The sequence below is a fragment of the Dasypus novemcinctus genome, chromosome 7 (genome assembly GCF_030445035.2).
Source record: "Dasypus novemcinctus isolate mDasNov1 chromosome 7, mDasNov1.1.hap2, whole genome shotgun sequence".
NCBI classification, from domain to species: Eukaryota; Metazoa; Chordata; class Mammalia; order Cingulata; family Dasypodidae; genus Dasypus; species Dasypus novemcinctus.
In genome coordinates this window covers 44,530,370-44,547,199 of record NC_080679.1, presented here as the reverse complement: position 1 = coordinate 44,547,199, position 16,830 = coordinate 44,530,370, and the positions used below count along the sequence as shown (strand labels likewise).

Below are 16,830 nucleotides of genomic sequence, written 5' to 3'. Positions count from 1 at the left end.
TTTTTCACCAAAGTCAGCTGCTACATGTTGAAGCAAGATGTTGGGCAATCTTTACTTGGTTTCTCTTTTCACTTTGGGCTTCTTCTCTATGCCCAGCTCTTCTGCTTTCTTCCTGATTTCAGTTGCAAGCTGGTATAGAGCTTGTGTGTTAGGACTTCCTATGTCAGTTTAGGCTATTTTGCTCTCTTCCCAATTTCAGGTGTAAGCTCTCAGGCAAATGGCTCATCTCCCTCTGGGGCCTCAGCTTTTAAGCCTTCTTCTATCACATGACAGGATGCCCTTCAATACAGTTGGGAAATTTCCTACCATTATTTCCTTAAATATTCCTTCTGCTCTTTTTCCCTTCTCTTCTCTTTCTGGAATACCCATGACATATATGTTTGCACATCTCTCTTTTTTTTTTTTTAAGATTTATTTATTTTAATTCCCCCCCTCCCCCGGCTGTCTGTTCTCTGTGTCTGTTTGCTGCGTCTTGTTTCTTTGTCCGCTTCTGTTGTCATCAGCCGCACGGGAAGTGTGGGCGGCGCCATTCCTGGGCAGGCTGCACTTTCTTTCGCGCTGGGTGGCTCTCCTTACGGGCGCACTCCTTGCGTGTGGGGCTCTCCTACGCGCGGGACACCCCTGCGTGGCACGGCACTCCTTGCCCGCATCAGTGCTGCACATGGGCGAGCTCTACACGGGTCAAGGAGGCCCGGGGTTTGAACCGTGGACCTCCCATGTGGTAGACGGACGCCCTAATCACTGGGCCAAGTCCGTTTCCCATGTTTGCACATCTCTTGCTGTCATTCAGTTCCCTGAGACCCTATTCAGTTTTTTCCATTCTTTTCTTTATTTGTTCTTTTGCATGTTCACTTTCAGGGATCATGCCTTTAAACTTACTGCTCCTTTCTTTTGCCTCTTTAAATCTGCTATATGCCTCCAGTATATATATATATTTATACATATAGGAGGTACTGGAGATTGCACCTGGGATCCTTTTACATGGGAAATTGGTACTCAGTGACTGAACTACATCCGCTTCCCTCCAATGTGCTTATTTATTTATTTATTTATTTTTGAAGGTACTGGGGGCAGGAGATTGAACCTGGGACCTCATGTGTGGGAAGCCAGTGCTCAACCACGGCGCCACATCAGCTTCCCTGAGTTGCCATTTTCATTTGTTTTGCTTGTTGTTTGTTTTTATTTTTTCAGGAGGCATGGAAACCAAACTCTGGACTTCCCATGTAGGAAGTGGGTGCTTTACCACTTGAACCACATCCACTCCCTCCAGAGTATTTTTACTTTCATTTATTATGCCTTTCATTCTCATAAGATCTGCTGTTTTTCAGATTCTTCTTTGTGAACACCCAGTGTCATCTTAATATCCTTAATCTATTTAGCCATCTCATTGAATTTATTAAGGAGATTTGTTTGAACATCTGTGACTATTTGTCTTAACTCCTTTATGTCATCTGGAGGCATAGCTTGCTCCTCCTTTGACTGGACCATATCTTCCTGTTTCTTGGTATAGATTGTTGGTATGTGGTTTACTAGTTGTATTTATTCTGGGCACAGATTCTCTCTTTAGTCTAGGGATTTCTATTTGATTGACTTTGTGCTACAGCCCCTCTGTGATACGTGGTACAACTTAATTTGGAACTTTATAGAGTCTTGTATTTTGCCAATCAGAATTTTTTTCAGCTATTTTCATCTGTTTCTTGTCCTCTCTCCCTTGCTGGTTATATAGTAGGAGCTGAGTATGCATTTGGTACTGTGAGTGTGGAGGCTGAAGCTGCCTTCATTGCCCCTGGAACCAATAAGCTTATCTCTCCTTTCTCCCTTGCCAGGGATAGGGTTGGGGTTGCAGCCATGTGCAGTAATCTAAGCCATGCAGGCCAAGACTGTCTGTAGTTGCCCAGAGAGACTTGATGAAGCTTCACTCCCCTGCTAGGGGTGGGGATGGAGCCTCAGGTGTGCCCAAAAATATAGTCTGTGCAGGCTGAAAGCTACTGCTGTTGCCTGGAGAGGCTGGTGCAGGTCCCGCCAGCTTTTTCTCTGCCAGAGATGGGGCTAGAGCCTAGGATATGGCTAAAGTATGACCTTGGCAGAAAGAAGGCGGTCCCTACCATCACCGATTTTCAGTCAGCCCCGCTTCTCCTCATTCTGGGGGTGGAATTAAAATGGAAGCTATCAGTCTTTTTCTGACTTGGACAGGTTCAAACTTTAGCTGTTCTTAGGATTAGACTTTAGGTAGCCAAATTGAATAATCAGCTGAAGACCATGTCTATCCATCTCTTCCTCTCCTGTTTTTGGGAAATAGAGCTTACTTCCAACTCCAAGCAGGGAATAGCTCCTGAGGTGGTTCAGTGGGATGGGCACTGGTCTCTGCAGCATGGAGTGCTCTACTCAGAAATCTTCATTGCAAATAGGCAGTTTCCTCCTTCCATTCTTCCATGGATGTTTCAGGATGCTCTTCTGGTCTCCTGGGACCCCTAAACATGTGCTTTAGATAGCTCTGACTGATTACTAACTGCATTGTAGGACAAACTATCTCTTGGAGCTCCTAACTCTGCCGCCATCTTTAATCCATTGACATTTAAAGTAATAACTGAAAAGGAAGAATTTACTTCTGTTATTTAGCTGTTTCCTGTATGTCTTGTATATTTTTGTTCTTCACTTACTGCATTACTGACTTTTTAAAAAAAATTCAGTTGCTTATTTTTCTAGTATATCACTTTCAATCCATTCTTTCCTTTTCTCTCTCTTTATTTTTTATTTATTTTCGCTCAATACCAGGAATTGAACCTGGTATCTTGTATGTGGGAAGCTGGCACTCAAACACAGAGCTACATTGGGTCCCCAGAGTTGGTTTCTTCATTTGTTTGTTTTGTTTTTAGGAGGTACCAGGGATTGAACCAGGCGCTCAACTGCTTGAGCTACATCCTCTCCCATCTATATTTTTTAGCTATTTTCTTAGTGGTCACCTTTGTAATTACAGTTAACACCTGTGATAGTTTGAAGCTAGATGGATCATAGAAAATCCTTAAAGTTAATCCATTCCTGTGCATGTAAACATATTGTGGATGGGGCCTTTTGATTATATTCAGTTAAGTGACCTTCCTTTTGATTAGATAATTTCAATAGGGCATAACCCAAGGTGGGTCTTAAACCTCTTACTGGTGCTTTATACACATAGGAATAAAAAAGCCTCAGACAGAAAAAATCTGCAGAGACAGAGAGAGAGAAATTGAAATCAGTGAACCCTGGAGAGAGAATAGCCACAAACAGAGTAGCCTGAAGCTGAGGCAGTGAGGCCTGGAGGAAAGGGCAGGGTGGAGAGGGGAGAGACGAGCAGACCCTGCCATATGCCTGATCACTGACAGCTGTAGCTGGGTGAGAAAGCATCTCTGATGAAGCCTTGATTTGAACACTTTCATGGCCTCAAGAACTGTAACCTTTTAACCTAATAAATTCCCATTATAAAAGGCAACCCATTTCTGGTATATTGTTCCCGACATGTTTCAGCAAACTAAAATAATATCCTAACCTAATAACAACCTATTTTGACTTGTACCAACCTAGTTTCAGTGGTTTACAGATTCTCTACTTTTGTGTATCTCCATCTCTACCCATTTAGAGATGTTTTTATTGTCTCTGATTTTATGCCCATTAACATAGATTTTAAATGTCATTTTACACATTTGCCTATTTAGTCCTTTAATGAGGAAAGAAGCAATTATAAACCAAAAGTAAATTAGTATGGGATTTTATATTTACCTATGTAGGTACCTTTACCAGTGTTCTTTTTTTTTTTTTTTTTTAAAGATTTATTTATTTATTTCTCTCCCCTCCCACCCACCCTGGTTGTCTGTTCTCTGTGTCTATTTGCTGTGTCTTCTTTGTCTGCTTCTGTTGTTGTCAGCAGCATGGGAATCTGTGTTTCTTTTTTTGTTCCGTCATCTTGCTGTGCCAGTTCTCCATGTGTGCGGCGCCATTCCTGGGCAGGCTGCACTTTCTTCTGCACTGGGCGGCTCTCTTATGGGGTGCACTCCTTGCACGTGGGGCTCCCCTACGCGGGGGACACCCCTGCGTGGCAGGGCACTCCTTGCACGCATCAGCACTGCGCATGGGCCAGCTCCACACGGGTCAAGGAGGCCCGGGGTTCGAACTGCAGACCTCCCATGTGGTAGACAGACGCCCTAACCACTGGGCCAAGTCCGCTGCCACCAGTGTTCTTTATTTCTTCATATGGCTTCACGTTACTGTGTCCTATTCATTCAGCCTGAAGGAATGCCTTTAGCATTTTTTTGTAAGGTAGGTCTTTTGATTATGAACTTTTTCGGTTTTTGTTTATCTGTAAATGTCTTAATTTCTCCTTCATTTTTGAAAGATAATTTTGTGGGATATAGAATTATTGTTGTACAGTTTGTTTCTTTAAGAACTTTAAATGTGCCTTCCCACTGTCTTCAGGCTTCCATGGTTTCTGATTGGAAATTCTCTGTTACTCTTATTTGGGATCCCTTGTATATCACAAGTTGTTTCTCTCTTGTCTTTTTCAAAATCCTTTCTTTGACTTTGGATTTTGACAACCTCATTATAAATTTGTCTTGGTGTAGTTCTCTTAGAGTCTATCCTGCTTGGAATTAATTGTGTATATCCATGTCTTGCATCAGCTTTGGGAAGTTTTCAGCCATTATTTCTTCAAATACTTTTTCTGCCCCCCTTTTCTCCTTGTCTTTCTGGGATTCCAGTTTTGCCTATGCTTGATTTTGTGCCACCAGGCCCCAAGGTTTTGTTCATTTTTCTTCATTATTTTTTCTCCGTACTTCTCACACTGGATGATTTCATTTGTCTTGTCTTCAAGTTTCCTGATCCTTTCTGCTGCCTCTTCCCATCTGCTGTTGACTCTGTCTAATCAGTTTTTTATTTCAGTTAATATACTTTTCAGTTCCAAAATTCATTTGATTCCTTTTTATAATTTCTTCTATAATTTCTCTTCATTTTTTTAGACACTTTGCTAATTTATTTCTTATACTTTTTATTATTTATTTAGATGTTTAAGCTCTCACACTAGGTTTTTTCAAGCTGGTGAACACTGACAAATTATTTCTTCCGCAGAACTATAACCACACATTCTCAGACAGTACAAATATATGGTTGAACTAACATTAATACACAACGCCATTTTATCAGTTACATAGTAAAACAAATTATCATGTATCCAAATATTGTTACACAGTTCAAAAGGCATGTAGAATATTTGATGTCTGCTGAATTCATTGGCAGAAACCTACTTCTTTTTTTTGCAAGAGGTTGGGAAGAGAAGAAAGAAAAGTCACATTTCAAACAAAATACTAGCAGGTAAACAACTTCCAATAGATATGGAAAAAATTACAAGAATTCAGAAATTTTATGATTAAGAATTATTGTAGCTATCATAACAAAGCATCTCTTCCTTTAAAAAATATTAATTAAATTTAATTAAAATTAAAGAGTATATTCTACATATTCTGTGCAAGATGAAAGCAACATTTTTTGTTTTTTTAAAGGAGGTACCAGGGATTCAGGACCTTGTACATGGGAAGCAGGGACTCAACCACTAAGCTACATCTGCCCCCCAATGAGAGTTTTTTCATTTGTTTTTAGGAGGACTGGGGATCAAACCTGGGACTGCGTACATGGGAAGCAGGCACTCAACCACTTGAACTACATCCACTCCCTGAAAGCAGCATTTTACTTAAATAATAATAGCCCCCTCCCATTCATTAGTCAGGTCCTCCCAATTAAGTTATACCCCAAAGTGCAGACAGTAAATTAACTATAAGGCTTTTGTCTGGAGACATTAAAGATGTGTGCTTCTGGCAATGTAGATTTTCAAAATGAAGGTTTTCTTTAAAGTCACAAACTTAGATTTATAGGTAGACATTAAATAATCACCGTAAGACTCAGTAAAAATCCCAACAAAATTCAGTGGTTGTGGAAACCTTATGTATACTGCAATGAATTGAGGAGATGTAAACATAAAGTGAAGAGGCAAATAACCATATAGGCCCTACTTTCAATATTTGAAATGACTGAAGGAATAAAGCATGTAAGGTCTGGAGTGTTCATAGTTCCTGGGCTTTTAAGTTCGATATGATACTAAAAATATATAAGAATTGTGTTGGTATTTTGGCACCTAGTCTCTCAAAATTTCTTATATATTGATAAGAACCTGGCATGAGAATAGATTTACAGAAGATTTATAACTCAGTCCTTCATGATTTCAGGAAAGGTCAATTGTTACAAATGATGAGGCCATTTTAAATGCTGACTAGCAAGAATCCTAATAGGCTGACTGTAACCCACAGAGGTTGCAGTTCTGTCGGACTTGTGGCATGGTAAAACTGCTTTTCAGTACTCCTGTGGAAGCTTCATTAGACTTATTTATCAACATGTTGGCTAATATGTTTGACAAATTAGGTCCTTTCTCAAGTCTCCTTCCAGGGCAATATAGCATCAGGCACCCCAATTTTATTAAATGCAATAATTGTTTCTTTGACCATTGGAGTCTCTGAAGTGCAGCCACATTTTAGGATAATACTTTTTCAAATACAAAAGTTGTTTGCTGTTAAAACAATCATCAACAATCTGGTTGGATGGTGGCGTACCATCATCAAAAGGCCAGTCAAGAACATAGATGCCCTTCTCCACAAGAGCTGTGTTGTCAGTTGCCTCACATACTCATAATATTGTGGTAATTCCTTCTTAACTTCCTCTGTAAATTTGCTTAAGGTTGCATTGGTTGGATTGTGTGTGCCAAGAAATATCATGTTCTTGTATGTGACTTCCACAGGAGTTGGGCAGTTCATTTGAGCCATTATAATTTAGTTAAAAAGCCCTCAATAGGGTTATGAAAAAAAATTTTTTAAATATGAATACAAATGATGCAAAGGGAAGCAGATATAGCTCAAGTGATAAGGCCTCTGCCTACCATATGGGAGGACCTGGGTTCGATCTCTGGGGCCTCCTGGTGAAAAAGAAGAGAAAGTGTGTCTGCATGGTGAGCCAGTGCCTATGTGGTGAACCGAGTACCTGCATGGTGAGCGGAGTGCCCGTGGGGTGAGCCAAGTGCCTGTGTGGCAAGCTGAGTGTCCATGTGATAAGCCAAGTACCCATGCATGTGTGTGCATGGTGAGCTGAGTGCTCCTGTGTGCCCATGTGGTGAGCCAGTGCCCACACAGTGAGCTAGTAGTGCCTGTGTGAGTGCCCGCATGAGCGCCTGTGTGGTGAGCCAATACCCGCGTAAGTGAATCACACAGCAAGGTGATGATGCAACAAGGGTGATGAAGGGGAGAGTCTAGGTGAAGCCAAGGTAAAGGCAAGGTGAAGCGCAGCAGAGACCAGGATCTGAGGTGGTGCAATTGACAGGGAACCTCTCTCCACGTCACAGGTCCCCAGGATCGAATCCCAGTTAATCCTAGAGAATGACAAGAAGAGAAGACAAAAAGAGAAATAGATACAGAAGATCACATAGCGAGTGGACACAGAGAGCAAAACATCAGGGCAGGGAGGGGGAGGGGAAGAAAAATAAATCTTAAAAAAGTGATGTAAAGAAATTTTGAAGTCTACTTCAGTATACTCCACTTGAAATTCTCAGTGCTTTGCATATGAATTTTGGGGTTATGGGAAATGAAATGAACCTCCTAATAAGAAGCAGTGATTCTTCAATTCCGTAATACTGGGCAATATGAAGAAGTGCTGAGGTTTACCCCATCAGGTCAAAAACTTGTAAAATGCTCTGCAGATTTCAGTTCAACACTTCTGCGTCCAATTAATAACTCTTTTTTTTTTTTTTTTTTTTTTTTAATGAGTTTCTGCAAGTCACTTGGCAGCATAGAGGCTGAGCTTTGCCTGGCAGTCATTCCACTGCCCTTTAGAAACTCCATGAATGTGTTACCAAGGACACCACAGAAAGGAATGTGTTTATTCATTGAAGACTGTGGCCTAATCATCTAGACTGTCCTGAGGCTGCTCAAACAGGCCACTGCAGGGCAGGGGGTGGCAGTGGTTGACGCGGGGTGGTGGCGTGGTATCTGTCTCTATCACGCAGTGAGCGGCTCTGAGGAGAGTGCATCACTGAGCCGGCTGCTGAGGTAGCCAATTAGCACGCTGAGGCCCCTACTTTTAGCTGTTAATATATGGATTTCTTTAGCTCATTCATCACATTTAAGATGGTTGTTTTTTGAAAATCTTTGTCTAATAGTTCCATGTATAAGCTTCCTTAGTGATGATTTTTTGGCATATTCTCTTTTTCCTGAAAAAATGGGCCCTACTTTCCTGTTTTTCGGTGTGTGTTTGTACTTTTTTGTTGAGAATTGGACATTGGGTATTAGGTTATGACTCTGGAAATCAGTTCACTCCCTGCTGGCTAGGGTGAAAGCCACTGGCCATCTCCCAGCCCTTGCCTACTCCACCCTCTCATTTTCTGTTATGTACAGATGATTCAATATATTTCTAATGTTCCTCTGCATCCAGGGGAGGTGTTAGTTCTAATAAAGGAACCTGACCATACCTTAAACTTGAAAATGGGAAAAAGCAGTTCCCCTGTTTATTAGGGGGGATCTCTGTACAAAGGTTGCTTGATGCTTTTTGCTCAGAGGCAGGGCTGCCTGCCTGCCTCCGGGTCGTATAAATACTCTGCCCTTGGGCAGCACAGAAGTGGGGCATGTGGAGCTTGCCACCCGCCAAACCTGATCTGAGCAATTGACCTCCCTGAGACACCAGCTACAATTGGGATCTCTTCCCCTGTTCTATTGGACCCTTAGTGCTGTGTAAGTAACAAAGAGATGATATTTTGAAAGTCTTTTTGTGCCTGAGCCTGTATTCCTACTATGCACCGTAAATACTCCGTCTTCTGCGATTGCTATTGTTGTTGTTATTGAGGCTTGGAGCGTCAATTTTTGACTTTCCCAAACTGTTTTTGCTCCCAGACAGGCTATGGAAATAGAAAAGAGAGAGAAAAAAGTTACTGCCTCTTTGAGACATCCCTGCTGTTTTTCCTGGGGGTGGGGGTTGTTGGAACAATGGCTGCCCTCCAAGCTGTCTCCCTAGTAATCTGAAGTAGCTGAGCAAAGGAACTGATCAGTGATTAGATCACTCAGCCCCTGATTTTCGAGGACCTAAGTCCTTATATCCTCCTCTGGCACCAGTAAGCTGCACCAGGAACATGGACTGCAGTCCCTATTTGCTGCCTGTCCCTTGGCTGGGGGGTTACAGGGGATGGTAGTCACTGCATGGGGTGTGAAATTTAGCAGTAGTACTGGCCTCTTCATCCAGGTATTCCCTGGAATGCTGCGCAGTGTTCCACTAGGTTCCAGAGTTTAAAAATAGTTGATTCAGACAGTTCCTGCCAGTTCAGTGGTTGGAGAGACTGATTCCTCGAGCTTCCTACTTTACCATCTTTCCACAGTCCTCCTGGACTGAGCTGCTTTTTTTTTCTTTTCTTTTTTTAAATCAATTTTATTGATACATATTAATAAACATAGAATTCGTTCAAAGTATACCATCAGTGGTATTTGCCATAGTCACAATGTTGTGCATTCATCACTTCAATCATAAGAGCATTTTCATTATTTCAATAATAACGATAATAATAATAAACAAGAAAATTCCTCACCTCTCAATCTCTCTGTGCTTCCCCCACTGTACATAGCTGCTGTTTCTGGTTATTCTATCCAAAGTGTATAATTGGCTTTTAGTATAATCACAGTGTTGTACCTTTATCATCTCAAAAATTTTAGAACAATTTCATTACTCCAAAAAGACTCCACACCCCTTAGTATTTCTTTCTCAGACGTACATAACCACTAATTTACTTCCATCTTTATAAATTGATTTATATTTACATTTTATAAGTGAAATTATACAGTATGTAGTACTCTGGTCTCCTTCACTTAGTATAATTTTTTTTCTGATATTAACATTTTGTACTATTAACTTATATTCAGCTTCGAAAAAAAATGGCCTTATATATGTAGTTCTACCCATATTCATATTTCACATAACTTTAGTTGATAATAGGGCAATCATACAGTATTTGTCCTTTTGTGTCTGGCTTGCTTCACTCAACATAGCATCCTCCAGGTTCATCCATGTTATCATATGTTTCATGACTTCATTACTTCTTACCGCTGCATAATATTCCATTGTGTGAATACTCCACAATTTGTTTATCCATTCATCAGTTGATGGACATCTGGGTTGTTTCCAGCTTTTGGCTATTGTGAGTAATGCTGCTGTGAACATTGGTGTGCAGATACCTGTTCGTGTTACTGCGACTGAGTTTCTTGATCCCTCATAATTTTTTGTGGCACAGTGCCTTACACTTAAGCACTCAAAAAATGCTTGTTGTCCAAGGTGATTCCCTCTCCAAGGGGCCACCTAATGCCCCTCTCAGGAAAGTAGCAATGTGGAATAAAATCTGTCAAGCCCAAGGTTTTCCGATAGAGAGGGCATGTTTTTCCTTTTGCCTTCCTTTGGCTGCCTACATACCTAAGTCCCATTTGGATAGACTGTGGCTTCTCGTCTACATGCTGAAGTTGTCATCTTTCTTGACACAGGCCAGAGGCATTGATGTGCAGCACATTTCTTTAGTCATTAACTATAATCTTCCTACCAACAGGGAAAGCTATATACACAGAATTGGTCGTGATGGATGTTTTGGCTGTAAGGGTGTCTATTAACATGGTGACAGAAGAAGACAAGAGGACTCTTCAAGACATTGAGACCTTCTACAGCACCTCCATTGAGGAGATGCCCCTGAATGTTGCTGACCTCATCTGAGGGACCCCAACCAGGAGTCATTCCTGGGGGGCTGAGGAGGAGCAGGAGGGGGGAGGGAAGGGAGCCAGGGGATGGACATCTTGTCATTTTTTTTCCTTTTTTTCTTTTCTTTGAATAAATGTCACTTTTTGAGGCAAAAAAAAAAAATGCTTGTTAAAGTGAACTGAATTCTAAGGCCTCTCCAAAATATATTTCGTATGTAAGTCAAATAAACATCAGGGCTATAATGAATGTTTGCTTATCCCTAGCATAATGAAGGAATTCAGCATGAGTTTTAGCTTTTATTTAATAAATTGTTTAGTTTACTCATTTTTGGCTGAAGCTTTTATGATGACAAGATCTGGATTCATGTGGCTAAACAACTTCTGAGCATTTCCAACCTGAATCGTGGTTTACATGGGTGTACTTACCAAGCTGTAAACAGTTCTATACATCATTTAAAACTCCATGAGTCAGCCTTTCTTGTCCAGATTTTTCTTATGTTTAACAACCATCTGGAAAATAAACTTGATTTTGTATGTCCATTCTAAATCCCAAAATTATGCGAACTATTGGTGTGGATGCATATGTAAGGAGTATATATGTGTGTATATGTTATAAGCATATGAAAATGTGGGTCTTTAAAACTGTTTCTTATGAATTTTGCTTAGAGTAGAGTACCTTAATTTTTAATCTTAAGAAAAACATACTTCGTTTTTCCATAATTGTTTTTTTCTTCTAGGTTCTTGCACCTCCAGCCCCATACATCCTTCCAAAGCTCCTAAGTGCCCTACAGAGGGAACCCACCGAATAGAATTCAGCATCAACCACACCCAAGACCTGGACAAAGTCATGTCTGCAGTGAAAAGAATCGCAGATGTTTCTGTCACTTTTTCTGCTAGGTACAATATATGTGTGTGTGTGAATTTATTTGAAAGGATCCTCCTTACAAATTCTATAATCCTGATATTTAGGTTTGAAACTGAGTCACTGTTCCCTCACCCCCACCCCAACCCCACCTTGGGCTGAGCTGACAAAGCAGTATACGTGTTATTTGCACCTGGGTGCTGCTGGAGGAGGAGAGCAATGGAATCATTTTGAAGATAATAAAAATGATAAATAACACTTTTGAGTACTTCCATTGTGGGGGGGGGAATTATATTACATTTTATGGATTTCTAATCCAGTACGTTTGAAAGGTGGTACTTTAATCATTTCCCTGCAAATCAAACACTTTAAAGGAGAAATATATTGAAGTGCCTCTTTTTTTTTTTTTTAAGATTTATTTTATTTATTCCCTGCCCTCATTGTTTGTGCTTGCCGTCTGTTCTCTGTATCCGTTTGCTGTGTGCTCTCCCTGTTTGCTAGTCTTTTTAAGAAAGTACAGGGAATGGAACCTGGGACCTCCCATGTGGAAGAGAGGAGCTCAATTGCTTGAGCCACCTCAGCTCCCTGCTTTGTTGTGTCTCATTTTCTTCTTTGTGTTTTCTTGTTGCATCAGCTCGCTGCGCCTGCCCATCGTGCCAGTGCACTATATTGCTTATCTTCTTTAGGAGGTGCAGGGAACTGAACCCAGGACCTCCCATGTGGTAGGCGGGAGCTCAGTCACTTGAGCCACATCTGCTTCCCTAAAGTGCCTCTTTATAAGAGTTATTTAGAGGAGAGATACCAATATATTGCCTCAGGAGATTTTCTTTTAGGCTAATTTATCCTAATACCGAATGAAGCATCATAAAAGGCAAGCTGTACAAAACTGGGACTCAAAAGTTACGTAAAGAGCAATATAAATATAACATTTTAATAAAATTGAAGCTTACGAAAAGTGATTTCTTTGATGTCTGGTTTTGTTTTCGTTTTTTTTTTTTTAAAGATTTATTCAGGAAGCAGACATGGCTCAACTGATAGAGCGTCTGCCTACCACATGGGAGGCAGGGTTCAAACCCAGGGCCTCCTGATCCATGGGATGAGCTGGCCCATGCATAGTGCTGATGCACGCAAGGAGTGCTATGCCATGCGGGGGTGTCCCATGCGTAAGGGAGCCCCATGCGCAAGGAGTGCACTCCGCATTGAGCTGCCCCACGTGAAAAAAGCTCAGTCCGCCCAGGAGTGGCGCCGCACACATGGAGAGCTGATGTAGCAAAATGATGCAACTAAAAGGGGGAGGTGGGAGAAATTTTTTTAAAAAATTCATTTATTTTTTTTCAATTTCTCTCCCATTCCCCCCCCCCCTAGCCCCGTTGTCTGCTCTGTGTCCATTTGCTGCATGCTCCTCCATTACTGCCTCTATCCTCATGAGCAGCACGGGGAATCTGTGTTTCCCTTTGTTGCATCATCTTGCTGTGTCAGCTCTCCCCATGCATGGTGCCATTCCTAGGCAGGCTGTACTCTCCTTCGCTCTGGGCGGCTCTCCCCACGGGGTGCGGGGGACACCCCTGCACAACAGGGCACTCCCTACACACATCAGCACCGCACATGGGCCAGCTCCACATGGGTCAAGGAGGCCTGGGGTTTGTGGTAGGTAGGTTTGTGGTAGGCGGATGCCCTATCCATTGGGCCAAGTCTGCTTTCCTGATGTCTGGTTTTAAGTTTAGATTCCTTATAGTGAAATCATTGCAGATGTCCTGGAATAAGTTTGGAGAACCTGAAGAATATTAAGAAAACTATTATGAGTCTTTTGATAGTCAGCCCTGGATATCTTTTAACTTACTGAAATACTGTGTAAATACTGAAACTTCAAAAACTTACACATAATACACGAATAATTCATCATAAAAAATTCAAACAATGCAAAAGTCCCCTTTGTCCCTTCTATTCAATCCCAGTATCTTCAATTCAAGTTGTTGTCTCCTTTGTTTTCAGAGAAGAGGGTATCTTTCCAAACACATAGGGACATGAAAAAATGTTTAGTTTTTTTTAGGCATTGTTTTCTTGACTAAATGGTATGTTGTATTTGCCTTTTTTTACTCAACAGTATGTCTTATTAATCTTCCTACATAAATACATTAGATCTCATTATTTTTAATTGCTGTGTTGTGTTTCTTATTATCATTTCTTTAACCATTCTTTTTCCTACTGATTGACTTTTTATTTTTAAACTTGTGGGCATTTAGTTTTTTCCAGTTATTTCATTACAAATGATGTTTGGGTTTTGCCATTAGATTGCAGTCGAGGCATTGTCTTCCTTCCCTTCCTTCCCTTCCGTCCTTCCTTCCTTCCTTCCTTTCTCTTTCTCTTTTTCTTTTTCTCTTCTCTTTCTTTCTCTTCTTTCTTTTTCTTTCTTTCTTTTCTCTTTTCTTTCTTTCTCTTTCTTTTTTTCTTTTTCTTGAGTCTCCACAGATGATTCTGATGTTGAGAATTACTCTTCAAGATTGTCCATTTTATCCTTTTTAAATTTTGTGGTAAAATATATAACATAAACTTTTCCATTTTAACTACTTCAAGTGCACAACTCAGTGGCATTAATTACATTCAGTGTTGTGCAATATCACCACTGTTTCTAAAATTTCTCCATCACCCCAAACAGAAGTTCTGTAACAATTAAGCAATAACTTCCCATTTCCTCTCCCCCAGACCCTGATAACATCTGATCTGCTTTCTGTCTCTATGAATTTGCCTATTCTAGATATTTCATTTAAGTGGAATCATAATTTGTCTTGTATCTGGCTTATTTCACTTAGCAAAATGTTTTCAAGATCATCCACATTATAGCATGTAACATGTACGAGCACTTCATTTCTTTTTTATAGCTAATATTCCATTGTACATACATATCACACTTTGTTTATCCATTTATCTATTGATGAACATTTAGGTTGTTTCTACCTTTTGGCTATTGTTAATAATGTTAATAATGCTTCTGTGTACATTGGTGTACAAGTATCTGTTAGAGTCCCTGTTTTTACCTGTTTTCCATAGCGGCTGCACCATTTTACATTCCCACCAGTATTGCACAGTATGGAGAACTTCTATTTCTCTATATCCTTGCCAACACTTCTTTTCTTCCCCCTCCCCTCACCTGACCCTGCCTCCCCTCCCCGTTTTAGTTTCCTTTGCTGCTCAAGCAAATTCCATGCAATGGTTTGATGCAAACAATGGGAATTTATTGGCTCAGTGGTTTTGAGGCCACAAGGAAGTATAGATCAAGGCATCATCAAGGCGATGCTTTCTTCCTGAAGACTGGCATTTTGGGGCTGGCTGCTGGCCATCCTTCGTCCTTGGCTTCTCTGTCACATGGCAGTGCACATGGCAGCCTCTTCTGGCCTCTCCTCCTTCTAGGTTCCATTGAATTTCAGCTTCTGGCTGCTCCCTATGGCTTTCTCTTTATATGTCTGAGCTTCATTATACTTATAAAGGACTCCAGTAATAGGATTAAGACCCATTCTGGGCCACACCTTATCTGAAGTGACCTCATCAAAAGGTTTTATTTACGCTGGGTTCACACCCATAGGAATAGATTAAGAACATGTTTTTCCGGGGTACATACAGCTTCAAATGACCACAGCATCCTTGTGGGTGCAAAGTGTGTCTCATGGTTTTGATTTGCATTTCCCTAAGGGCTAGTGATGTAGAGCATCTTTTCATGTGTTTATTGGCCATTTGTTTATCCTCTTTGGAGAAAAATCTCTTCCAGTCCTTTGCCCATTCTTAAATTGGGTTGTCTTTTTGTTGTTGAACTTTAGGAGTTCTTTATATATTGTGGATATTAAACACTTATCAGATATATGGCTTGCAACTTTTTTCTCCCATTCTGTAGGTCATTAAATTACTTTCTTGATAATGTGCTGGAAACACAAAATTTTAAATTTTGATGAAGTTCAATTTATCTATTTTCTTTGTTTTTGCTCACACTATTGATGTCATGTCTAAACATCCATTGCCAGATCCAAGGTCCTGAAGATTTAACCCTATGCTTTCTTCTAATAATTTTATGGTTTTTGCTTTTTATATTTGGATCCAGATTGGATTTTATGATTTTATATAGTATTTGGCTAAATGCAAAACTTTTTTTTTCCCTCCAGGACTGACGATGAGCAACAAACACGGATCAGTCTGAATTGTACTGAGAAAGCTTTGCTGCAGGTAGTGGCTTTTCTCTCCCAAAACAGAGAACTTTATCAGAAGACTGAAATTTTGTCACTGGAGAAGGTAATAAAAATATCTTTTATCTGATCTTGTATTCTGTACATTTTTGTTCAGTAAATTAATTTGTAAATTAACAGGACATTGACTGTTACCTAAAGAAGCATAAAGCGGTGATGAGGGCATCATATACCCTGGAAAGTATATTGAGAGAGGGCGAGTTTCCAGGAATAGAAAAGTGTTGGTACTTCTTCAGAGTTATAGACTGAGTCTCTTGTTTTATACACTTGCTTGGACCATTTCATTTACTCCTTTAACTTGATAGCTATGTGTATGATGATATCTATATTTTTACTTTCTGGCTTAGAATGCTTTCTTCAGCCAACCCATATTTCCAACTATTTTCTGGACATTTTCCACTTAAAGATCCCACAGGTATCTCAAATCTAATATAAGCAAAAATTGACCTTATTTTTTAGCTTCACTCCCCTCTTTTCCTTTGAGTTATACTTTTCTTTTATTATTATTTTTTCATGGCATCATCATCTACCTTATTTTTCAAGTTTCCACAGCTTTTTTTCTTCCCTTATCCCCATAAATCCAAGCCCTGCTGATTCTGTCCCTAAATCTATAAAATGTTTCTATTACCTCTGCCACTACAACATTAATTGAAACTTTCCTCTTCCTTCACATGGGATATTAATGGTCTTCTAACTGGGCACCTATAGGAGATAGATCAGACTTATTAGAATAGCCTGGGAGCTGCAGCTGTTGTCTACAGCCTTGTTTCCTTCCCATCACACACTCTGCATGCCAGCCATACTGGCTGCCCTTAGATGTGCCCTTAGAGTGTGCTCTTGCACACGTCTAGCACATTTACCTTTGTATGTGTTCTCTCCTGTCTAGAACGCCTTTCCACATCTCACCCTACCCCTACCCTACCACACTGCTCTTCGCATCCCCCCTTTT

At 40.4% G+C, this 16,830-nt stretch overlaps 2 protein-coding genes and 1 non-coding gene across 7 annotated transcripts in view; 2 read left to right on the top strand and 1 right to left on the bottom strand.

The window, feature by feature from the left end:
- NIF3L1 (NGG1 interacting factor 3 like 1) overlaps positions 1 to 16,830 on the top strand; it is a 40,604-nt gene that overhangs the window by 15,774 nt on the left and 8,000 nt on the right. For all 3 annotated transcript variants that reach the window (XM_004458928.5, XM_071216198.1, XM_004458927.5), the window contains exons 3-4: positions 11,525 to 11,684; positions 15,801 to 15,927. In XM_004458928.5, coding sequence (XP_004458985.1) covers positions 11,525 to 11,684; positions 15,801 to 15,927 — 287 coding nt within the window. The remainder of the gene's footprint in view (positions 1 to 11,524; positions 11,685 to 15,800; positions 15,928 to 16,830) is intronic.
- Positions 5,148 to 16,830, bottom strand: part of ORC2 (origin recognition complex subunit 2) — a 94,283-nt gene continuing 82,600 nt past the window's right edge. Inside the window, exon 19 of one of the 3 annotated variants that reach the window (XM_071216192.1) lies at positions 5,148 to 7,438. The gene's annotated coding sequence lies outside the window, so the exon portion shown is untranslated. The remainder of the gene's footprint in view (positions 7,439 to 16,830) is intronic. The other 2 variants (XM_071216194.1, XM_071216197.1) reach the window with 2 other exon arrangements.
- Positions 10,371 to 10,512, top strand: LOC111764255 (small nucleolar RNA SNORA67). The gene has a single exon (XR_002796908.2). It is a non-coding gene; the product is annotated as a small nucleolar RNA SNORA67 (small nucleolar RNA).